Source organism: Anser brachyrhynchus (assembly GCF_964034855.1).
Source record: "Anser brachyrhynchus genome assembly, chromosome: 2".
NCBI classification, from domain to species: Eukaryota; Metazoa; Chordata; class Aves; order Anseriformes; family Anatidae; genus Anser; species Anser brachyrhynchus.
In genome coordinates, this window is record NC_137695.1 from 21,315,223 (window position 1) to 21,341,404 (window position 26,182).

Consider the following 26,182-nt stretch of genomic DNA (forward strand, 5'->3'; position numbering starts at 1 on the left):
TTCCTCACAATGTTTTCTCTATCATATCCATCTTGCTTGTGGAATTCTTCCATCATTTTAGTATAAATGGGTTAGCTCCTCTAGCACATTCCTTGTTTCTCTAGCTGTCTTTTAGGAGGTTCAATGTATTGATTTTACAGTACTTTCCCCTGAGATTTGTTTTGGTGATGCAGAAGAGCAGTTGCTCAAAATACCTTCTCTCTATTTCCCTTACTGAGATATAATACTATCTAAAACCAATTTTTTTGTAAGGCTAAGATGAGCAAGAATTGTGGGATGTTTCCTCTTACTATTTTTTTTTTTTTAAGATAATGCTGCTCAGATTTGAAGAATGGAAGAGACGATCATGACTTTTTCTTATCAACTCCATTTCTAAACCACATTTTTTATTTTTGGCATTTCTCTATAGATACATTCACATACTGCTATGCAACTGCACTCATCATTTTGTCTCCCCCCCCGCCTTTTTTTTTTTTCATTTCAGAGTAATTTGGAACAAATGCTTATTTGTTGCCTCAAAATGATTAATGATTAATCTTTCGCTTCTACCAAAGAGTGTACTTGCATGGACTTTGCAAGCATTGCTGAACACCTGCAGAAATTTTAGCATATTAGGGTAAAAACATGCTTGCACATATAAAACAATGAAAGATTATTTTGACCTATGCTTATGTTCATCTAAATGGGAGGAATGAGCAAGTAATCGAGGGCATGTGATAGACTGAACTCAACAATATCTTCTTTGATTTGAGTTTTCAAATAAAAGTTTAAAATTTATCAAATGCTGAAGACAATATTGCCAAATGTGAATGCAATCATGGACTGAAATAGAAGAATATTAAAGATAAGTAAGCCAGAAGTACTAAAACTGGAAGGGGACCAGGAAGAGTAAGTAATGAAGGGAGTATCTTACTATCAACAATTAACTTTGAGAATATGTGGGAAACTAGAGATCTTTCTTTGTGCTCCCTGTTCTCTGGTAAGGTAAGGTGTAAGGTAAGGTGTAAGGTAAGGTAAAAGTATAGACAATGCAATTACAGCCCAATCAGCTGAAAGGTGACAACACATAAGACACTGGAACAATTTGGTAACAATAGTCTTGTAAACAGATAGAGAATTAGAAAATGAGAAACATACATTAGCTGCTTCTGTTGAGGAGCAACTCACATTCAACCAGTGTAATATGCTACTTTTTGACATAATAAACAGCCTTGAAAAAACAGAAGTGTCTTGACTTTGGTGAAACTTTTAACAATCTCGTAGAACATTCTTTGAGAAAATTGAGATTTGGTTCATATATAGACACACAAAAAAGTCTATGTTCGCTATTCTTCTCCATATCCAAGAGCAATTTAAATTCCGTATCATCCAATGTCATAATATCAATATTAGAAAACACATTCACTTATTTGAAGGTTGGAATAGACGATCTTATAGGTCTTTTCCAACATAAATGATTCTAAGATTTTACTATTCTATGATCTACGGATTCTCTGTTAAAAGGGTGAGGAAGGTTAGGGATACATCTGTAACATCTGCAGTGCTTTGTGCTCTGAGAACCATACCAAGAACTACATTAAATGCAATCCAGTCTCTGTGTCAGTTTTATCAGTACTGGGGCATAGTAAGAGTTATTCTGAGGTAGGTTCTAACCATTAAAAACAGCAAAATGACATTTGGGGAACCTGCACAGTACCGGATCATGCAATTGACAGGTTATTTTGACTGATGGCCCCCAGGACAGCCACTCTGTTGTCTTCTGGGATCAGAACCAGGCTCTAGTTTCCATTTCTCAGTATTTGTCTTCTTTTGAAAATTCATTTGTTTTTCATAAAGAGCTTACCAATTCAATAGCAAAATGTGTAAAAGCTACACCCCCATTCATGTAAGAAGTTTTACATGTGAGTCTGCTGGCTTTTATTTCTGAAGCTATTGAAAAAACATATTTTTGAAGCTTTTTCTGCCAAATTCTGCAATATGAGTAACTTACATCATCTCTAAATAAGTCTACATTCAAAAGATACGCTTCTGACTGAAGGAGAAATTCTAGGAAAGCATCAAAATGATATAAGAATCCATGGAAACAGAGTAGACTGAACTGATTTAAAAGCTGCCAAAAATGTACATCCGATACATATGTGAGGAATTATTTACCAGTTATTATCAGAATGCAGGCTCCCAACACTATGGGAACTCAAATACCAGTTTTCTCTCTCTCTCTTTTTTTTTTTTTTCCTCATATGTTTTGCTGCATTTTCAGGGAAAGAAAACTCTTATATAGGATCCATTGATTCTACTTTGACAAACCGTAGAGATCAATATTGCTAAACAGTCTCAAGGTTACCATAAACATCATACCTGGGAATTTATTGGCAAGCATTATAGCCCAAATCTCCATTTATTCTGACCTGAACACTGATTATGTTACAGTTCCCTGACACAGTAATGGGTCACAGAAAAACATAATTATTCCCTCTTTATGGACAAAAAATGAACAAGAGCTTGAAGTCTTTTTCATGAATACTTGAAGATGCAGGGGGAGAAAGTAAGATGTTTGTTACTTGTTCCTATATTTAGACCCCTTGATAGTGTTATACTTCAGTGTGTTTTTTTTTTGCATCTTAGCTTTGTGAATTAAGTGTGAGGTGGATCAGCCTTTTTAAATATCTGTGTTGATGGGTGAAAATAATTTGGCTCCAACATCAAGATATGAGACATTAACTCAGCAAGACCAGCTGCCGTATTCTTGCTTTTATTAAGTAGAAGTACTACAGCATCAATATTAAGTTATTAAAAAAGGCTTTCAAAAGGGGACATTCTATGCATAGAAAGTCTCCACAACACAGTGAAGTAAGAAGGAAGGAAATGGTTTTCACTGTTCAATTGGCATTTGTGTTTCAGTTTGACATGGCTGTTTTATCTATTAATAGGTAAAAGAAAAAGAAAATTACTGCTCTGGAACAGTGGGAAAATTTAATCAAGCGGCTAAGTAAGTGCTTTCCAGACATACTGAGCCAGCAACTTTCCTTTATTCTGTGTCTCCATAGAGAACAAGCATAGTTAAAGCTTTTCTGCTACTGATTTTCCCATTTCCAGTGAAGAAGGGAGGCTAGAAAAACTGCTGCAGATTCTTCCCTTGAAATCTCCAAATCATTTAATTCTATAGTAGCTGGAGCTTCTCCTTGAAGTCTTATTGCAGAACATTCACCCATCAAATTAATTTATAGCTGACAGGCAAATACCCAGATTTTACAACTGCATTCATCAGTAGAATGAAACAAAGTTACTGCTTGCACAGACTAACTTAGGGGGCCTGCATGTACTAGCAGTCATATATCCTTCCAGTTTTGCTGGTAAAAGCTCAGCTGTCTCATCTTGATCATTTGAAAATGAATGTATGCTTCTTCTTACCTGATTAGTATACAGTACTGCCTTGAGAACGCTGCTATCTGCCATGGAGTAGTGAAATTGAAAATGGCAATTCTTGCTGGAGCAATGACACATGGAGCTGTTAAGATAAGCACTTTTGTATAATGCATTGTCATTAGCTTCTAACCACACCAAACAGCCTGAAAATGGAAAAAAAAAAAAAAAAAAAGTACACTTTTTCACAAAATGTGTCTTTTGTATCTCAGTCTGCAAAAATAAGGACTGCTTTGCTGCAATTAAATCATGGTCCTATTCCCCCTCACACTGCAATCTGATTGTCATGCTGATTATATGACTTGGATGTCACCTAAGCATTTCCTATTAAAAAGATAGATATCTATCTGCATTTGACTCACAGAGTAGTCCCAGCAACCAAGAATGACATCAGTTGACAGTATCTTGAAGTTTTTACTTCGTGTGTTAAAAGCTGTGAGCAGGCCCACATTCATCTCAGCCTCCTTAAATTCACAACCAGTCAATCCCTATCTCAAATTTATTTAGAAACTGCTTTTTCTCCCTTCCTATTATGTTTTCCAGGATTTTTTTTTTTTCCCAGTAATACTTCTGTGGGCTTTTCAAAATAAGGGGAAAATTGTTCTTCTTTTTTACAGCTACAGGAGACAATAGCATCTCCACCACATTTAATTAAGGTTTTACTTCTCAGCCACAATGTCTGCAACAAAATGTTGGGAGTGTATTGTCTTTCCATCTGAAGCAGGCAGGAAAGCAATTTGTGCTCTTCTTGACCTACTGCTCCTTATAAAAGCATTCCTACAGAGATCTAAAATCGTACTCCATCCCTTCAACAGTGTCTTTTATCTTTCAGAAATAAAAAGGCTAAATTCTTTTTTAATCAAATATAACAGGTTCCCCCCTCCCTCTGCAATGAATCACTGAATGTTTTACTGCCTTCAGAAGCATCTATTAAAATAATAAACAAGGACTGAACAAAGGTCTTAAGTTTGAAGTTTCTGTGTTCATGTCTAACTGCAAGTTATCTCAAATGCAGATGCTACATAGGTTATTTCAAGCTGAAGGAAGAAACCATCATTTCACAAGGTTTGATTTTTTTTTCCATTCTTTTCCTTTTGTTGGCAGTTTACTCTGTGTTATACAACTTTTTACACTGAAATACATGCTTGCAATTTCATTGGAATTAGGTTTGTAATTTACTGACACAGCAGTTACACTGGATAGAAATTAAATATTACAGATGTAACCCAGGATTCTATTTGAAAGAGATTAACACAGCATCTGTATTTATATAGCTATTGACTTCTGCAGAAGAGAAATATACATTAACGTTAGATCTATATCTGTTCCTTATCTAAATTCAGAATTCTCTGATGCTGTTATAAAACCAACTAATTTTGTTTTCTAATCTTAGTGATAATGAGTATTCTTTTTCTTCTTTCATTTAAAATTTCAGAATCTTTTAAAAACAAGACAAAGTGGAGTTAATGTGAATGTTTCTAAGATAAATTGAGGCCTATCTTCAGAAACGAAGACTCCAGAAACTTTCATCCAGCAAATACTGACTTCTTTCTCCCCTCTCTATAGCCTGTGTAAGTAGAACCACGTCGGTTTAACTGGACAGGCAAAATACTGTGCTATACCTTTGTTTCCCTCTTCCAAGGAAACTTTAACTATTATTACCTTAGGCAGCATCTATTGATTAGCTGTCTAAAGATTAATGGTATTAGGAACATTTTTCTTTCATTATTTACAATTTTTGCAGCTCTTTTCTAAAGTCTGAATTTCCTTCAGTTCAATAGACTGCATAGTATTTTAGTGTTTATGCTCTGAATTTCTTTATGTATTGCTCTCTCAAATTCTCAAGAATTTATTTTTCTGTAGTGCCAAGCTTCCCCAAGCTTGTAGAAACAGAAGAGAAGTCCCAGAAAAGTCATTTCATTCCTGCCAGCTTGGTAATAGGGCTATCAAGTTGCAGAGATGTGTGCATTTCTGGCAAGAAACTCTGGGATCATTGCCAGGAGAGAGTTCATAGGCTAATGTCTTTCCATAAAACCTTTTATTTTCCTTTGTGGCTGCTTAATCAGGTTTTAGATAGATTATTTTTTTTCTTTCAGTTTCGAAGAAAAATTTAATAAGCAAAATCTTAGTGGCTGATCTTTCTGGAGATTTCCAACTGCAGTGGAACCCAAGTAGAAACAGACCTTACAATTTGTTGCTGAGGTGGTCCAAAGTCATCTTAGAGCTGGAACTGAACAGTGAGCCTGCTTACATCCTGCTACCCTGAAAGCTCAAAATCTATATATATTTAGCTGCTTGTCTCCATTTTTCCATTTCATGACTTTTAATCTAGGTTACAAGCTTCTAGATTAAATACTGAGCCTTCAGTTGAAATTAAACCGCAGAATGTAAGCTTTTCTTTTCTACCAAGTTCTCTTCTCTAGCAGGACAAATGTCTCTGAACTAGTCCTTTTTAACTTTCCCACTCAACCATTTTGGTGATAAAAAAGTTCAAATCTGAACTGACCTTGTTTCCACTCTTTGGAGATAAATTTTCATGAACTCACAAATCAAGGATAAAAATTAAAAATTAAAAAGTAGCACAATAGGAGAAATATAACCTAATGATTAGACTATTTTCATGTTAAACTTGAGGAATTTTCTTCATTACAGTTACCTGTGAAATATTGAGTTTAAAAGACATGGAGCTTTTTTTGACATTTTCCTTTTTTTTTTTTTCTTCATCTCATAAGCACTGTTTTTATTATGCAGAGAATCGGTTTCAACTGTATCTTATTAAATAAATATTACCCCAGATGTAGGAAAATAAATGAATCCAATATAAGAAGAATGAACTAGGGAAACTGTATAGCATGCAGGGAACACCAAGAAGGAAAACAGAGCAAAAATGTACTTTCAGAACAACATTAAATGGGAATATAAAACCTCTGTAAGAACTTTTGACACCAGCGAAATTAAGAGAAAAAGTTATGGTGAAAGTGCCTACAATACAACACTGGAGAGAAGAAGCAATAAAAGAACAAAGAAAAAAAGTCAGCCAAGGACAAAGTATTTTATTAAATTTAAGAATACCAAGAAAGAAGGATTATGCAAAGCCTATAAGCAATCCTTTCTTTATAAATATAATTGTCTAGACCTCTGCTTCATAATTTAGTTTCTTACCCCTCTTCTATTTATAACAGTGAAAGCTTTGATCAAAATCAGAAGCCAAATTTTAGTCAATCTCTATTTGTACTGCAATGCTAAGCCTTCAAGCATGACATTTTTTCAGTTTGCATACCAATTCTTTAGGTTTTAGAATTTTACTTAATGTCTAACCTTTTAATTTATGCCTTGAAACCTGCATGAATAGAAATGTTGAATGTATTGAGACCTGAGTTGTTATATTTCAAATTTCTCAATATCTTCCAATGTTAACAAAGATTTAACTGCTGTGTGTTGTTTTGACACTTGTTTGTTCTCAGGTTTTCTTTTTTTTCTTTATGATATGGAAGGATGGAGCGTATTCCCAAACAGTTCTTTGTGTTTGGCCTACTCAGCTGCCTGTTGATATTCATATATTAATGCTTAAGCCCCTTATTCAATAGGCATTTCAATATGCATTCTGCTTCTGTAGAGGTTTCTCGTAAACCAGTCCTGTAAAAGCTACTTATAGAATTTCAGTATCATTTCTGTTAGCTCAATATTGCCATAAAAGGGAAACCCATATCAATTACTAGCCCTGGAGGTATCACATTAAGATATGGCACTGATGGCAACATCTCTCAAGGAGGTGTTTTAAATAAAAAGTCTTATTTATTTATTTTTTTTTGTTACATGTCCCTTTGGAAATTCAAAGGTGCCATGATTTATTTTTAAGATAAAATCTCTTTTACTATATGCACTCTGCAGTACATAGATGCTATCTTGAAAAAAAAATAAATAAATAGTGCTTATATGCATTTTGCTTGCTGTTTTATTGTAACTTGACTTACAGTTACTAGAGCCTATTGAAATAAATGCTGACAATTACTGCCAAAATATTTCTCAAACTAAAACAATACCTAATCACTCATTCTGTTGCTATCAGTGAGACTGAGCACATTTCTATGGGCTCAGAGTTCAAGCAGTAATCTCCACACTATCAGTTCCTCAAAGCTGCATCACAAATTACACCATTACAAACTAGTGTTACTTAACCCCTCTGAACAGTCTCAATAGACAAACTAAACTCTTAGTTGGCATGATGATTCCATTTCATGTTGCAACGTTTGCACATTTGTACCTATTGAGCTTTCAAAAACCTTTCCCATAAACCTGTAGATAAGCACTACACAGTTGTTTCAAAAACAGGTGCTGCTCCTTACTTTTGAAAATTGCAACTACATTATTTCTCTTTTGTCTTCAAGAGTAACAAACTACTTTGTATAATAAGTGTTTCTCTACGGCTCACCTAATTACATGTTTAGAATAAATGTCCTGATCATGTGCTCAGAGTAATACTACACAGGTAAAACAGCCAAGCATCAAAACAAACAAACAAAACCATGCAAGGACTTAGTTGAATTTAATGTCACCGAAAGACATACAAAGAATTAGTGGTAGAGTAAAGCAAATATAATTTTATATTGGAATTATGTTAAAATCTTCCATATCTTGTCAGTATATGTGTTCACGGCACCCTTACTAAATAGAACAGCAAAGGCTAAATTAAGTACAAATTCATACAGTTATTTTTCGTGGTTTTGATCTGTTTCCATACTGGGTCACCGCCTTTTTCCAAAAAGCTCTATGTTCTTCATGACAGCTAGCAACTATGCATTAACTTAAGTTTCTCACCTTCAGTATTGTTGCTGCAAGATTTCAGAGAAAAACAAGAGGCAACCCTGTTCCCGGCCTTTAGTTGTGCCCAAGAAACAAGCTCAGCTGGCTGATCCAAATTCCACTCGCAGATACCAAGCTCAAAGCTGGAAGTCTGTGGTGCTAAAAGACAAAGGAAAGCAGTCATTCAGCTTCTCAATAAGTTATTGTTTATAATACTATTTCCCATCAAAAATATATGCTTATTAAACTTTTTGGCAACATTTCTGACTCTGGTTAACTAAAAAGTAGTCAGTCTATCATTGAGTGTCATTTCGTATTTCAGGCTGCAGCCCTGTATGACATCATTTAAAAAAAAAAAATCCCTAAAGACACATGCTTTTTTTTATTATTATTATATATTTTTTTTTTGAGAAACAGACAACTATATTCCTTAGCTGATCATTGCAACTTTGGTGAATTCACTTCCACAGAGAGAGTTGCCAGAAAATATCAAAAATTACTTGTCATGGAGAGAAATATCTATGTACTTTTCTACATAATGCTACCATAAAATCATTTCAAACTGAGAGGTTCACCTCAGTAATATCTCCATAATATTTGCATCAGAACACTTCATTTTAGAACCAAAAAGCTCTGAACACAACTATACTATTTCAAGAACTTTTTAAATTCTTGAAGCTTGAGATGCTAGGTTGTAGCTGTAAAATTTTCTGTAATTAATCATGGCTAGAGGAAGAAAGTCATGATTTTAAGCAGAATTACAGTATGGTAACAGAAGTTCCACTTTTTAATATTATTGCTGGGGAAAGGCAATCTTCTAGTTAACATGGACTTTTAAATAGCAGTCAGAATATCTCAGAGGAAAAAAAAAAGATTCTTTACTGTTTGGAGGAATCAATTTTATGTCAGTATAAATACACATTTCTGTCCACCACATCTTAAAGTTATTGTTTTATTCACAATACCGACATCTCAGTAAAATGTCCTGTCCTGCTGGTGTTATAAAAATCACATTTCCTCCTTTATTTTGGTGTTGTATAACCATGCAACCATGGTTATGAGAAGAGCCTGTTGGCAACTTATTTCCAATGGAAAATGCAAAATTTTAAAATGTTCTACAAAAAGATGAACTTCTTCAAATTTCAACACTTAAAAAGAGTTACAAATAAACTCAAAGGGAGAGCTAAGCTCATCATTAAACACTAATTATTGGAAAATTTTTTATTCATTCTGCATTTTTTTATTTCATTGTAAATATTTATGATTTTTTTTTCTTTTGCCAATAATCTCAGTCTCTTGAAATAAAACAATAATATTCTAGATTTTCATTCTACAGCAACTGATAACAGTGACTTTTTTGGACTTTGGATTTTCTGCCACCCTTCCCTGCAATAGAATCATAGAATCATAGAGTGGCTTGGGTTGGAAGAGACCTTAAAGATCATCTAGTTGCAATCCCCGTGCCATGGGCAGGGATGCCACTAGATCAGGTTGCCCAGGGCCTCATCCAACCTGGTCTTAAATAGTCACCTGAATGACCCCACACTTAATTCTGCACTTTTGATATTAAAGTCTACATCTTTTTAGGCTTACATGCTACCAGAATTAAATAGGGATTTTAATTTAGCTGAGATGTTGCCAGCTGAAATACTCATACTGTAATTTGTAAAAATGTATATATAAGTAGTACATATACCAATTACTCCAGTTTTCCAGGAGAGATTTAACAACAACAAAAAATAGCAATAAATGTCACACTAGTTTTGTAGACAAGGTATACTACTTTTGCATTACAAGCAGCTTCAGGAGGACAACACAAACACCTCATTCTCCTTTTTAGTATTCCAATTTAATGTCCTGGGGCTTTTTGTTCTTATCCCTGTGGCAAGCTCAGAATGACAGTCTTAATAAAAGACAGTCTTTGCATATACGATTTGCCAGTTTTCAAGAGAGACTTCTGCAGGGCAATTACAGATACCCAGATAAGAATATAAAACCTTTGAATGGAAGGCATACGAGAAGTATAATTATAGGAGATTGTGTTACATATGTTCTAGAACATAATGTTAATATTTTCTATTGACAGCTAAAATAGTAATTGAGTGATAGCTGAATAAATTTTTCAGGTGTTGGGAAGACTGAAGATAGTTTTGTGGGTTTTTTTTTTTTTTTTTTCAATGTATGAAGTTTGCTGTTTAGGAAAATTGGACAAGAGACTGAAGAGCTGCATTCCGGGGGGAAAGGAGTAGGGAAAAAAAAACCATACTGAAATTACATTTATATTTATCCAGCACAGTTTGGATCAGGAGACTCCTGAAAGCACAAATACATAAGCTACTTTACTCGTGACCCTAGCAACAACATCATACGAATGAATACAAATTAATAGGTCATTTCATATAGATATGTTAGGGTACATTAAAAATGTAAATTTTAACTACAAATTTTATGCAATTAAAGTGGTCTTCATTTAAAGCTTATCCAGAGATTCCATAAGGACTACAGAAAAAGTTATTTTAAATTCAAGCTACCATTAATCTGACCTTTTGTTTTAATTATTGGAAAACTTTCAACAGTAAAATTCCTCTTTCAGGGAGAAAATTAAGATCCTTTGACCCTGTTTTTGGCTGTTGGGAACAATTTAGATGTCTCCTAATGAAGTTCACTTCTCCTAATGTGGAGGCACAGAATAAGAATGAATTCTTATTAGAATAATTTTGAGTTCTGTAGTTCAATCTGTATGCCTCACTATGTACTTCAACAGCCATGATCTAAGGTAAGTTTAGCACTTAGATTTATAAGCTCTGTTTATTTTTATTGTATAAGCTCACCCTATTTTTGTCTCTATTTTTAACTTTTTTCTCTCTTTACAACAGTATTTCATCTGTGTGGCTGATGTTCTTTTCATTTTTGTTTGCTTTAGAAGCACTCTGTTTAGGAAAAAAGCCAATATATTTGTAAAGAGAGATTTATATCTACCCACAGGAACTGCTTAAACAGTCATGTACATTACTATATTTTGGCAATGCTTTTTTATTTTTTATTTTTCTATTTTGAACCTTTCCTTTTATCTGCAGAAATCCTCCAAGGAACAGAGTGAAGTTGTGGAGAATCCTACACCTGTCCTCTTTTCATTCAGTTTCAAATTCATTTTTCAACTAAAGTACATCTAACACTTTACTTGAGTTCATAGGCAAATATGCCCAAGGTTTTAGAATCCCCACCTTTGCTCATTTATGTTGTAATTTACTGCTAGAAAACCTCTACAAAACAGAAAAGTAGAATGGGCCCTGGCATGAAAACATTTATATAGTTGTCCATTTCAAGAAAGTTGAAACATGGACAGACTTACATAATCAAGCTTAGTTAGCCTAAACTTCACTTCTCCAATATAGACTCCCTTTGAATCTTACATTTGACATCTCCCTTGACACTTACATTTGTGTCTTGTTCTTAACAGCACTCCGCCTGTGATTGCTCAGCACTCTAAAATGTTAATAACCACATGCATCTGTTTCCCCAATGGGACTTCCAGGGAGCTTTATTTTAGAATGCAGTAAAAAGCAACAACAACAACAACAAAAATACTTTCATGAGACCTATCTGGGTATGTGTTAAATATAGCATTCCATATCTGATGTTCTCGTGTTAAATTTAAAGACCAAATTCTCATCACCTGTGCTGTGACTCAGAGGCAGGAATCAAAGGGGGTACTTTGAATCAGTACTGCATTCACCTGCGGCTGCAGACTGGGTGCCACAGTGAAATCTTCTTATGTAATAGAGAGCAACAAGTAATCTATTTTTTTTACTAGGAAGAGTTGCATTCTTTTCCCATGAAAGTGTGTTGGGTTAAAAAGAGAAATATGAAATATTTTGCTGAAGAATCCCAACATGCATAGATGATTCAGCTGCAGAGCTGACCAGCCTGACATTACAGCTCTTGGATGTAGCAGAGCAGAACAAAAATATCCCCACTACAACTGAGGAGCAGGACCTTTTATACATTTAAAAACACACAAAAGTTTCTTGGGAATCTCTCTAAAGTCATCTCCAAGGCTTTTCCTGAGCTGTCTGAAAACATTAGTTCTTTGGCCTGTTTCTGGCCAAAGATATTTTCTGCCCACTGAGACCTTGGTTCTCTCCTTGTTGCAGGGAGCTCCCAGTGTATATATATATGTCTATATGTATGGTGTAACATACCAGATGTCTTAAGGTGTTTGTTTTCATTCTTTGTAACTCTGTTTAGATGTAATATGACAGCTAATGGTTTAGAGGAATGAAAATAAGCCATGTGATAACGTGGAGTTAAGAAAGCTTTTGAGTAGCATTTAGTTCTCCTTTGTGTTTCTCTTCTAATCAAAGGGAAAGACAAAGCAAAATTATCTGTCTCCAGAGGAAAAAAAAAAAAAGAAAAAAAAAAGAGGTATGCTTACCAAATGCTGGAGAACATCCTTCACTGAAAGAAATATCATCAATTGCAACAGTTTCATTTTGCCTCTGGATTTCCACCATCGCCCAAAAGATAACCTACAGAATTCAACAGCAAATCAACAAGAAATGGTATTTACTAGTGCAATAGATGAAGGGGGCAAAATCAAAACTAAAACTAACCAGTCAAACAAAGAAACAAAACAAAACAAAAACACCACCTTCCAAGACACTTCAGTCTTGTCTATATGGTTTCTATTAGAAACAAGAACTCCAGTCATAGCCTTAATTTTGGAGGATTACTTTAGTGGCTTTTGCACATATCTGTGGCTCGTCAGCACAGATATATCATCTAAATCAAGAATGAAGTTGCAATTAAAAGGAAGTATCTAGAAACCACAACAAATTACATTAAAACCTAAGCAGGGATCGTAATATTTAGGAAATTGAAAGAGTGTTATGTTTTATCAAACCATTCTTCCCCTGAGACTGGAAACATGAACCTTTCCTGGTTATTTTCAAAATTTATCAGAGACCTGGAGCAAAGTCAGGGCATCAAACACTATTTCAGTCAGAAACCTTTCATTAACAAGGTTTTAGCCAAAACAAACCTTGAGGAGTACTCTGAAAAGCAAAACTCAACAGTTATTCTGCTCTAATAATACAACAGTGATGCTTTTCCTAACAAAGCCTTCTATATAGATGAAGCTACAAATATTCGACATTTCTGTCTTAAGGACAGATTTCCGTCTACTTTAGTAAATGTACGGACTATACCACAATTTATCAAAGTTTTTGTGTAGTTAATTAGAAGAGGATTGAGCAACCACAGTCCTTGGAAGAAGCAATGATTTATAGTGCTTAATGTTAGAGGCAAGCATAGATACATGAAGATAGGCTGTGCTACAGGATAATTCAATAAATTAGTCTCATGCTCTGAATTACCTTCTTTCTCCACTGACAAATAAAAGAAGTCTCCGAAATCTAGCTTTCTAGTTTAGGGATGCAAGTAGAATACAAAAACACACATAACCCAAAACATTAAACATACAAATAACATTCTCTAAATTATTCCCTAGCCATTGCTTTGGATATTACCACTCTAGGCTTTTCCTGAGTCCTAGGGGCACAATCTACCTAGAGGTACAATCTAGCTCTTAATAGTGAATGTACGGCATTATCTAAGTAACAACTTTTAAAATATTAACTCCAGGGGTAATTTTGTGCATCCTTTGAGGGTGAGGAATTGTTCCAGAATTTATAGGTAAAATGCATGTTTTATCATCAACAGTACACTATTTCACTTTACAAGACTACACATTTCAGCTAAGGAATTGTGTGTGTGTGTGTTGTTTTAATGTGTACTTGACCTGTGCAAAAGGTTTTTCAGCCTGCAAAATCAATTTATCCTGGCATTGTATGACCAGAGGGATATGCACATCCTGATGTTCTGAATGCCCAGGAAAGTTTCTCCAAGGATAAAAGAAAACAGCTATTTCTATTAAAAGTGATTAACCACAGGAGTAGAGCCAGATGCCCTGAAGTCTGTGAAAGGCTAACTATTGACTGTATTGGGAACAGAGTCAGCACTGCAACTCTGATCCCATCTCACTAGAGAAGTGCCATTTCTATTTTTTTCCTCATCATGTCTTGACTAACTTCCCCACTTCCACAATGATAGAAATGCTAGACACCTCCATCTGTTCCTGAGTCTAAAGGGAAAAAAAATTACCATGGCTTTACCAGCAGATAACCAGGGGTTCAATCTAGTAATAACCAGACCATTTCCTATCCACACTTGAGCAAGATTGTTCAGTTTTTCTTTTCACACAAACTCTAGAGCTCTCCAGTCCAGAAGTCTGTGATGAAAATATCTACTAATGACAGCATTTGCTTGTAACAGTAATTAACAAGTGCTACATAAATACACTGTTTCTATGGCTGTCAGAACAAATTAGTGCTGCAGCTCCATTAGCAGCAAGTAAAGTGTGAATTTCTGACACAAGCTGGGCTTCCCAAAACATTCCCATTGCAGCAGAAAAGCCCAAGGTTAAACACAGGAAATGACCACAAACAGAATAGAATCCCTCAAGTCCAGAACCTTTTCCCTTATTCAAATCTGTGAAGCAGAAGTTTGTTCTCAATAAAAAGTAGTAAAAGTAGATTAGGAGATCAAACCAGAACTTAGTTCTCCACAAACCAGCCAAAACAGATATACCCAGATTGGGGTGTGCTGGAAAATTAAAGCAGTGATAATCTTCATGTTTCAAAATTCCCTGTAAGTGGAGATATTTGAAAGCCAAAAACCAAAACACTACCCTGTAAAGACAGTCAATATTTTTTCTGTTTGTTTGTTTTGATTGTTTTGATGAAAAGGAGGAAGAGACAAAAGGTATTAAATAGTCCATATCAAAAGCTGGGAAAATAAATAAGCAGCTGAGGCTGGTTTTAATTAAAATCTCACCTCTATTGTGCTTGCAAAATTGATGAAAAATACTCAAACACTGTATTGCAAAACAAAAATAAAATACAATTTATTCACAGAAAAGTGCTTGTTTCCTATTCATTTTTTTCATAGAAAATGTAATCATTACTAAGAAATTTTATAAGTAAGAAATCTGAAATTATAATCAAAATATCCAATGAAAATGACAATTTATTGAGAGAGATTAAATGTCAGTCCATGACAAGGTTAAAGACTTCAATTATTTTGCTAGTTTGGAACAGAAAAGAAATTATATTTCTAATATTTCCATTGTAATGGGAATTTTCCATGCTGGTGTGATAAACCTGCACAATTATTAATTATTTTACAAGAGGTTTTTCCAAGTTAGTTTGTGCATAAATGGAAACTTTTTCTTGAAAAATGCTACAGACAGCCCTGTAAGGCTAAGATGAAAAAAAACGCATAAGATGAAAAAATCAAGTTCAGAAATGCAAATAAATTGCATCCACTTGCGTGACCAGCATCTTGCAAGCTGTCATTGGACGGAAAACTTGCAACCAAAGAAGGAAGTTTGCTCAGCTTTGTTCTCTGTGTTTGGTGAGGTGCCCAGCTACATTCCTTCAGACAACTGTAATGATTATTGTAGAAAGTTTGAAACTGCCTCTTTAAAGCTGGCTGTGCCCATCCATTCACTTTTCAGAGGCCGAATGATAATAAGGTTGGCAAGCCATAATCTAATTAGGATTTGATCCAGCAGTTTAGAGGCAGAAAGATTGCATATTACATTGACCGTTCCCAGACCCAGTCATTTTTCTAAACAGTATGAAGAACGAAAAATTAAATATAAAAATAAACCCTTCCAATACAATCTCACATTGCTAAACATCCACTCATATCAGATAAAGGTAAGTTACCAACAGGTAACAATACTGATACTTGAGTGGGTTGCACATATTTTGTAGCATACATACTTAGTCAGGGCTGAGCAGGCAAGTATTATTTTGAAAAGCCAGACCTTGTGTGATGTTTTAACATAGTGTTACCTCTTCAAGTCAAGTAATTATGTTATTCTTATAGTTTACTGAAATAAGGCTTTGCCTTCATGCCTTCGGGTTTTTATGCTAAACAACTCTTCACAGTAACTACTGTGGAAGGAAATGTCTCTGATTTTTTTTGTCTGCTTCCAACTTTTCCTCCAGTATTTTGCATAATAGTGATCATACATCGTCCATATTATAGCCCTGTCATATTTATTGTGCTAATGTTTTGTGTAAATGTACATGTAAAAACATTGAAATAATCTAAGAGACTTGGATTATTTTTTCAGCAACTTTGAGCAAAATATAAATGTACAAATGTGTTTTGTGATAAAGGACCAAAGCTACAATGAATAGTTAAGTATCTCTATAGAGCAGTATCTTGTAGTATAGAATAGTCAACACATTTTTAAACTAAATCTCGTATATAACAATACAGTTAGACTGAGCCTAAACGCATAGTGTATTGAAAATTAAGATCCCGAGTATATCACTTCTATGGGCAGGTAGATAATTTATAACGCAATAAGACATTGTTTTAATTATGTTTGGCATTTAGCTTTAATACCACCAAGGTATCAGAACAAGTGGTATTTGGTAGTACCAATTCTAAGCTTCCAAATGTGCTCTCTGTTTTATCTTATGCTTTCCATTTACAAAATATTTAGTTTTGTCTAATTAGAAAACACACTTATAAACCATTTACCAGGTTCAATTTACAGTCAACTCAAGTTACCCACCTCAAACTTTTCCGTGTTATTGATTGTGATGGTATTTGCTTTCCACTGATTTTGCAGTTCTCCTGAATCTTTCCAGATGTTTTTAACAGCATCCTCAGAGTGCTTTTGAAGTCCCACCATCAATGTTCCACCCTGACTGATCCAATAATGAAATGTAATCTAGGACAAAAAGTTTCTGATTATTCCAGGAAAGTACTGTGACAGACAATGAAATACAAAGACTATGTATCAAAATACCTGGCAAACATGTTCTTGGTCAGTCGGAAGGAAAACAATGGTCCTTAAAGTTGCAGAAGATCGCATTTCAGAGGACAATGAAAGGAAATAAGCTGTTAAAAAGAATAAAATGGAAACCTTATAAGTACATGAAAAATATTTACATATATATATTTAATGTATATATATATAAACTGTATATAAAAGGCACTATATAAAAGAAAAGACATAATCAGGTATGAATTAGTAACTAAAAAGCTAACTAGAAATTTTTCCCTGGAAAAGATTCATAACACATTTGTAGCCGTTGTTTGTCAAGCTTTTGTTCATATTAAATTTTGACATAACACTTCTCTATTTTCTGGCTGAAATTTCAGGTAGGCTTCCAAAATATTTTATATGCTGCCAGCTTGAATTCTCAATAAGTGCAAAATTTTAGGACAAGCCTAAGACTAACACGGTAAGCTGATCAAAGAGCTTAAAGCTTTGAACAGTTTGCTTATTTCATGCTTAAACAAACCATTGTGACCTACAAAAGATATTTATTACAGCAGTTCATGCCTTTAAAGAGATGGTGAAAGATGGAGAGGAAGCTATGGCACTCCTCTTTTCCAGAGGACATGGGTATGTTTTTTGGCCACTCAGGAAATTCCCTCACAGTGGAGAGGAGGTTGTATGGCCCTCATATGAGGGAATGGTTGTTCTCAGAGTCTCCACAGTACCATTATCCTTACATTACAAAACAAGTCCAAATTAAGTCTTTGCTTTAATTGAATGAGTAATGGTCAACAAGATCAAGTGAAATGTGGTTGTCACTACATCTCTTCCCGGCATGATTGTTTTAGATCTTCTAACAGATGGAGGGGAACCACCCCATTTTAGGATACCAGATATTGTTAGTGAAAATTTTGCTCTTCCTTAACTGGAAGATTTCAGAGATGTTAGGTGTTATAGTTGAAGAAAGGGAGGAAAGAAAAAGGGAGGACTATTATAGTAGAAGGAAGGGAGGAAAGAAAACATTTAACCTTTTTATTTTTTTTATTTTTTTTTCCCTCCTTTCCCTTCTCTCATCCTTCCCAAACACCAAAATGTCAGGTAAATTGTTGCCTTTTAATATTAATATGTAAAGGAAAGGAGTAAAAGAAAACTGGGATTGAAATAAAAAAAAAATAGTCCCAAAGACATCTACAGAAACAACGAGACTATGCTAAAATGTTTAAGTAATTCATTTATAAAACCACCCACCTTGACCTCTCATCCTTGAGTGCAAGCAGAAAGTCATTGACAAAGGACCATAAGACCAGCTCAGTACTAGAGGCAGCTGAACAATTCCCCTATACTCTCGCCCCACACCCCAGGAAACATTTTGCAACTTGCTAACAGTGCAGTGGCTGCACTCCCCTAGATTTTAGAACTTTCATGACTATTCAGTCAACACTTTTGGAACCTGCCAGCCACAAGGATATTCTTCCTACTCACAACAGATGGTGGTGGATTAGTGGACTAGGACCCTCTCCCTGACACCAATTTATTTCATCAATTTTTCACTTCCATTATATTGATTTTTTTTTCTTTTGGTTCCTGAAGATAAATGCATTTAAACCTCTTAAACAAAATCAGATTTCACCTACCACAGGAAGTCTAAGTCTTACACAGATGGGATAGAAATAGTAATTTTAAGAAATTCTTTGAACAGTAATTTTACATTAAAACTCTGCACAGATAACAAGCTTCAATTATTAAAAAACTAATTAGTGTTTTTGCTGGTTTTGATTTTGAAAGTTGTTGTCACTAATCTGTTCAACTATATTATCAGTGCAAATAAGAACCATGAGGAGAAACAAAGCTAAAGAGAACCAACTGGGTTCTAGTAAATGATTACATAAGCTTTCAAAGGAGTTACAACTACCAAGTGATCTTTGCTCTTCTGCTAATGTGTTTGCAATTACTCATCATGATGGCAGGAACTCCTCCCTTTAATACTCTGTCATGGGGCTCAATTGTCACCATACAATATCTTTCCTGGTCTTTATGCAAGAACACACAGCAAGATTACATAGTCTGTTAAGTCTCCAGCAGTGGGAAAACTTGAATAGTTGTCATAAAGAGATTAGAATCAGCACTCACAGGAAATGAAAGTATAGTTTAGCCATTCACCATGTAGAAAACTGAAATAACTTAACACATTTCATTCTCCATAGTTATTCAGTCTACAGGTCTGTGTGCACAGCCTCTCATCAAGCTGAGTAGGCCCAAGTATTGAAGATTTCTGTCATCTGATCAAAACAAGAGATAGATATGGTTACAGGCCAATTTAGACCTGACAGCTACAATGGTGACCAAGTACCCTGAACAAGTAACTGGCAATATATAAATGACTAACAGCTCTGACCCCTTTACAGACATTTGAAGCTGATGGTTCTCAATCTTTTGCTGGCTTTGGGTATCTGAATAAGTTAAGTTTCCCACTCTCCACCAATTCTTCACAAGATAAGTTTAAACTTCTATTGGATATAGGCAAGAATATCTTCCAGATCTTTGCTACCTCTTGGTGCAATATACTACCAAGAAAGAAGGGACCCAAGAAACTTCAGCTAGGGCAATATTATTGCCTGGTTAATTATTTTTGATTTTATACAGAAGTTTAATAGATTTTTATTACACTGTGTTTATCTTCTACCTGTTTCTTGATGAGAAGACCTGTTGTTATTTTAAAGATCAAGTGTTTTACAAATCACACTTAAAATAAAAATTACATAAGTTTATGAAAATCTTTGGTAAGAATTAAGATTTTTATGCTATCAACATTTATTGGAAACGAGCCCTATTTTCAGAAATAAAGAAAAATAGTACATGTAGCAGAATGTTGTTATATGCTATGTAAGCAAAAGGTTGTCAGAAATGCTTCACATGGGTAAAATTTCCTAATTACAGAGCATCATGAAAATTTTCAGCTGTAGAAAAAAAACGTGGAGGATAACAGTGTTTTGTTGTTGTTTTGCTTTTGTACAAAAAGTATTTAAAGTTCTGTGCAATTTTATTTTTGTTGATTTCAAAACAGAAAGTTTCCCATCCATTTACCTGCAAATCTGCAATTCACATTCATTGTTATGTGTAACATTTTTTAACTAGTTTGTACCTTATAAAAATGTGCCACTTGCTTCAGAACAGTACAATTTCCACATTGCCAGGTTATAGCAGTTTGGAAGTGAGGTGAAAAAGCCCTAGGCTAGTCAACCTCACAATGATAATGTAGAAAATTTTGTTGTTGTATACTCTCCAACATTGCATGCCTGCCTTCCTGTGCATGGTCTGAGGACTGCCAAACCGTTATTGTGCACATGAAAAGTGAGTGGGGGTGGATGTTGGGGGAGGGAAAGGCAATAAAGGAAAATGTGGAGAAGAGAATTAAGCAGTTTGGGTTGTAAGCCCAAAAGCTAATAATTGGCTTAAGTCAGTTAAAAAAAATATGAAGAAAATTATATACCTACAGAAGGAAGAACCAAGATTTTGGAAAACAGAGTTAAATGGGCATGTGGACTAGCATGAGGGACAATTTCTCTGTGTACAGGGACAATGAATTACTTAGTAGAGGGATGGTCTTTGATACAAAGTGAAAATGTAATAGAATTTAGAGGAGTTGGCTCAAACAGGCTATGGAAGCTTTTCCCATTCCCAGAACCAGTCAGTCACTTTCCCTCAATATATTACGAAAAATAATGTTGATCACAGATACATACATACATGCACTCTGGGAACTCCAAAAAAAAAAAAAAATCCAAGAAGAAATGTAAATACATCTCAAAGTAGGGGACCCAATGCTAGTTTCTAAAGTTTGCAGCTATCAAGATTTACATTGTCACCTGATATCTCCATAACATCTAAATGTCACTGAGGCAGATAAATGTGACTCTTGATGACTGATTACTTATGATATACTTTTTCCTGGAATTCTAGGCTATTGTGATTATAAACACCTAAAAACTTGGGCAAGAACTTTCTATTTTATCTCAGAAAAAAATGTGTCAGAACTCAACTCAGCTATCAAGAAAGTAGTAATTTTAAACAAATAATATAGAGCAGTAAATAATTTGTAAAAGCCCATGGTTCCTCCAAAGAACATGAGAGTTCTTACCAGTGTCATTCCCACTGTGGTCAGAGTATGGTGGTCCCACACTAGATTGACCATTTCTTCTAATCCATCCAAGCTGTAAATTCTCTTCTTGAAGAGCTTTGCAGAGATCATTTTCAAAATCACAATTTTCACTGGGGGAACCTAAACTCAAGCAAATTCAAACCTCAAAACCAGAAACAGAAAGATGCATTCTTACCATCACTTGCTACTCATACTTAACTCTCTGAGGTGGGTATGAGGCTCAATACATATTTTATTCCTAGGAGAGAAAGAGAGATTTGTTTGTCCTTTGATTTCAGATAGTCCTTGCATCGAACATGAAGGAAAATTACATTGTGCCCAACTGGCTGGACTGCCCTGCCCTACTCCTGGAAGCACTTCTTGTAATGGTGTAAAGATTTAAAAAAAAAAAAAAAAAAGTCTAATTAGATGCATCTGTAAAGAGCAAGCTTATTGCAGCTTTACCCTAAACAAAAAGGCAAAAAAATTAGTTCATCTGCTTTTGCTTGAACACAACAGAGAAAGCTACGGTAATGATCTGATTTCTAAGCAGGATTCTGGTTAGACACAAGAGCTACATCGCCTTCACGCTCCCTTGAAAATTAGTGCTCACTCCAGGCCCTTGTAAATGGTTTTGGTCTATTCTATAATATTAACACACTTCACCAATCATTTTAAATAAAGTTGCAACTGCAGCATTTATAGTCACACTATGATGTGCAATTTCATAGCTTTCATATTCACATCAGCTTACAGCAACAGTTAATTATAAGGTGAGAGAGAGGAAAATAGATATAATTCACATAAGCATTGCAGACTCAAGTTAATGTGCAGACTGGCTGATTCATCAACCAACATTTTATTGCTGCTTTTATTCTTTAGCTCTTTAAGTGGCTGAAGCACGTTAGTGGTTCATCAAAAGCACACACACTGCTGAGGCATATCTGCTTCACATTATAAGAAATACACAAAATCATGTTCAATATTCTCTCAGGAATTTTCTCATAGCTGAAATAAAAACATTAAAAGAAAACAAGATGTGCAAAATAGTAAGAACAGTATCATTTTCAGTAAAAACTCCTTGATCATTCTTGATTAATTTTCAAGATATCAAGAGAATATTAACTTTTACAGAAAATCTATCTTGAAAGAAAAACAATGTAAATTAGCTTGGAGATAAATTAACAAAGATAAAGTCACTGCTTAAAAAGAAAAATGCCAGAAGGAAGAAACACGTGGGATGTTTTACCTATTTTTTTTTTTTCAGAATTCCCTGTTAATAAAACAATTTTTTAAAATAATCTCTAAGAAAAAAAAAAAAAAAAACAGGTCTCACAAAAACAAGGTTCTATTCCAGCTGTATCTGTATATAAAATATCACTTGGGAGGGCAAAATATTTTTAAGAGTAGTTGTTTATATATATTAATAGATATATATAAAATACACAAATATTTATAGTGAATATTTTGCAATAGCAGTTCAGTTTTCAATAAACAAATAAATAAATGAGACCATAGGACTTATTCCACTCTTTTTCCAATGCTGTGGCAAAGCACAAATAAGCCACATCCGAAAGCCAAAATGACAACAAAAATGCATCATCTGAAATTCCATCTTTGATACATTTTCAGTGCAGAAACATCTTTAAAACTGAGCAGAGCACAAAGAAAACAGCAGGGACCTGTCATGAACGTAAGATTGCAGAGCTGAATTTAAGTAGAAAAATAACTTTGCAGAAATCTTGAATCAGAAGAGAGAGTAGAAGCAGGGTGAGAGTTCAAACTGACACCCTGATCTCTCTCTTCACGTTTGACAGCTAACTTCTGTCCTGGAGTGATCCAGACCATTATCCAAGCAGCCCCAGAATCCACAGTCAGTCACTCAGAACCTAGTTCCACACTTCTTCCTCATCCTTAGTTTAAATACAACATTATTTGGTATTTAGGTCTTGCACACAGCCCATAAGATGCTGCTTTTGTAAAGTGAACTATGGAGAAATCTATTCTACTTTCATTTTAAGTATTTGTATGTAGCAGTATTTAGTTAACAAATGCGTAAAAAGCTTCCATAAAAGTTAATAAAGGAATGCATATCTTGCTGCATATTCTACAAGCATAATACTGAGTGTTGCCTAGTAGAAATGTTTTTTCAAAGAAGAACTAAGACTAAAACGAGGACTTCAAGCTATGTAGGGCAAATATAACTATTTCTTGCGGAATTGATATACTAACTTGAGATATGTTAGTCACACATCAGGGGATTCAACAGGCCTAATTTTCAGCCAGTGAGATTAAAGTGTTTTAGTGCAACACAGTAAAGTCGCAGAGTGTATTAATACACAAAACAGTGTTAACTATTGTCTTATTTGCAAAGGAACTAAAACCAAGTATCCTAGAGTTGTTTCTAGACTCTGGTTCTTAACATATATCTGGATTCTATTTGGATAAAAGTCATGTCAAAGAAAAATCACAGGTATCTGCGCACACAATCATAACTTGAGGAATCTGGATTTAAGTTGCTGTTCTTTCTCCCAGATATCAGCTGAATGCACTGATTATTAACGTGTTCTAATTAATATGTGTGCACAGATAAACACAGGTACATCTAAAGATCATCTACTTTAAATTTAAAACTAAGCCCCCAGAATCCAACAAATAAAATACCTTTCTTTGTTACATGGTGAATGAGAGAACTTAGATAAGCTTTTAATTAAAATTAGAAGTCTCAACAAATCCAAGCTCTTTGAACCCCAGAACAAGGATCCTCAGAGAGCAGGACTATCTAATGCATCATATGAAATCATTTGCAGAACAATTTTGTGTTACAGTGTTCTGAAATAGTAGATTTCTGATGCAAATTTACCCAGACAATATCAGTTCAAATGCATTTTCATTGCTTAGATTCCCTTCAGGAAAACAGCAGCAATCATATTCATAGTCGCTTAATGTTACAAGATTAAGCTAGGACTATCAGTTCATAAATTCAAGAAAATTTCTCCCCTTCTTTCTAGGAAGAAAAAAAAAATCATTTTTCTTTACATTATTGACTCCATTTACAAGTATTCTGTTTTATTTTCTTATACCTTGATCCAGATACATTTTATGAAGCCTGAATTTCAGCAAACAATTTTATCATGTATTAAGAAAACAGTAATTCTTGTTAAATTTCCTCTGAATTGTAAATGGATAATGAGACACTCACTTTGCCACATAATATCAGCTTTATGAAAGAGGTGTCGTATATAGGCTGAAATTGAAGCAGGAAGAAATAAATTGAAAGAAGAAATAGAGACTTAGAAAATCAGAAGAAAAAGGAGAGACAGGGAGCAGAATTCCCAAATACTTTTTTAACATGAAAAATCCCACCCCCAGTTCCCACCACTGCCATGTTGAGTTATCAAACTGTATCACACTTATACTAAAGCACACTGACACTTACCTTGTCCCTCATCACTGCTGCCTCCACACCAGTTGGTGAAAACACACAGCTCCCCAGATGGAGTAGAGGAGCCATCACTACATTGGCATTCACTTTCTGCAGGTGACTGAATATCTGCCAGAGCAACACAGTATAATGTACAAAAAATTATGAAGTTGTTCATGGGCTACGCTACTATCTAAGCTTTCACTCAGAAAAATATTTGCTGCGATCTGTCTATTATTTGTCATAAAATATCTTTGAAAAATCAGTGTTTCCACACATCTCTGAAAGACTTTTTCAGAACGTCACTTTCCAAATCTACAGTTAAATGAAACATGGCTTCTATGAAGCAGCGACTTTCAACCCGGTGTGTCTTTGGATAATATTTAACTGAATTATAACATTGTTTTCATAACATTGGTTTATGACTATAAAGTTCTGATGTATGCTATGCAAGTCAAGTGTGTATCATTAACTGAATTTATTGCATATAGTTTGCAAACGTGAGATAAGAAAATAACAAGAGAATACAGTAGAAATACTAACTAACCAATATTTATAAAGAATTCTCTTTTGTCATAGGGATTTGGCAAATTCTTACAAATCCTATGAAGAGCTTGTGCATCAAATGTAGAAACATAGCTAAGAGATTTGATGTTGATTTTGCATCGCATGGACAAGAGACTGATATAGTGAAAGAAAGAGAATTTTCAAAGCCTGTAAACAAATGATATCAATAGTTGAAAGTGGTATCTAGTACTTACTTGGACTACAACTGTGGATAAATACTGAATTCAAGGTATCCAACTGATAATAATAAGACTCAGATGTCCAGCCACAATTTGCATAAATGAACTGTGTATTAATGATTATTTTCCAAGCGATTAGATTCTGTATTTTCTGGAAAAATCATATTTGTGTTATTGCTAGTAATGACTAAATTTCAGAAAAATAAGAGATACCTTGGATACTGCATGTGAATTGTTATGAACAGTAAGCAATATAATCAAGAACAATCTGAAACAAGTACCATCCATTGCAGGAACCCATAGTTAGGGGATATCCATACAAACCCCAGAAACATTCTCCTTCCAACCCTCTGTCCAGGGTTAGTTAGTAAGTAACAGATACAATCTTTCCCCACCCCATAATTTAAGTATTGACTAGTTCTACAATTGTACAATTATAAGAAAAAAATTATAGTTAGATATTACACAAGAGTTTCTTTTTAATTTGTCAAGAAGTGGATTTGCATTGTGTAAATAGATTTGCAGTTCATTCTATGATAAACTCATCAGGGCTTACACAGAAGAGAAGTGAATTACAAAAGCACCCCCACACAGAAGGACTCCATCAGTACAAGAAATAAATGTAAATGTTCTGGCTGAAACTATCAGTTGAAGGCTACAAGAAAACTCCAAACATTAATTTACACTCAGCAGAAACTGTACTGCAAAAGGTAGATTTCAGAGAATAAATCGTTTGTTTTCTTTTAGAGGAAGACAAACCCATGTTACATTTTTCTAAGGAC

At 34.6% G+C, this 26,182-nt stretch overlaps 1 protein-coding gene across 1 annotated transcript in view; it reads right to left on the reverse strand.

Annotated features, from left to right (window-relative positions):
• Window positions 1–24,975, reverse strand: part of MALRD1 (MAM and LDL receptor class A domain containing 1) — a 271,441-nt gene extending 246,466 nt beyond the window's left edge. The window contains exons 1-7 of the mRNA XM_080581229.1: window positions 24,670–24,975; window positions 21,231–21,371; window positions 17,117–17,208; window positions 16,880–17,038; window positions 12,662–12,755; window positions 8,242–8,385; window positions 3,412–3,569 (exon numbers count right to left, since the gene is read on the reverse strand). Of these exons, the coding sequence (XP_080437355.1) occupies window positions 3,412–3,569; window positions 8,242–8,385; window positions 12,662–12,755; window positions 16,880–17,038; window positions 17,117–17,208; window positions 21,231–21,371; window positions 24,670–24,832 (951 nt within the window). The 5' untranslated portion in view covers window positions 24,833–24,975. The remainder of the gene's footprint in view (window positions 1–3,411; window positions 3,570–8,241; window positions 8,386–12,661; window positions 12,756–16,879; window positions 17,039–17,116; window positions 17,209–21,230; window positions 21,372–24,669) is intronic.
• Window positions 24,976–26,182: the final 1,207 nt, after the last annotated feature.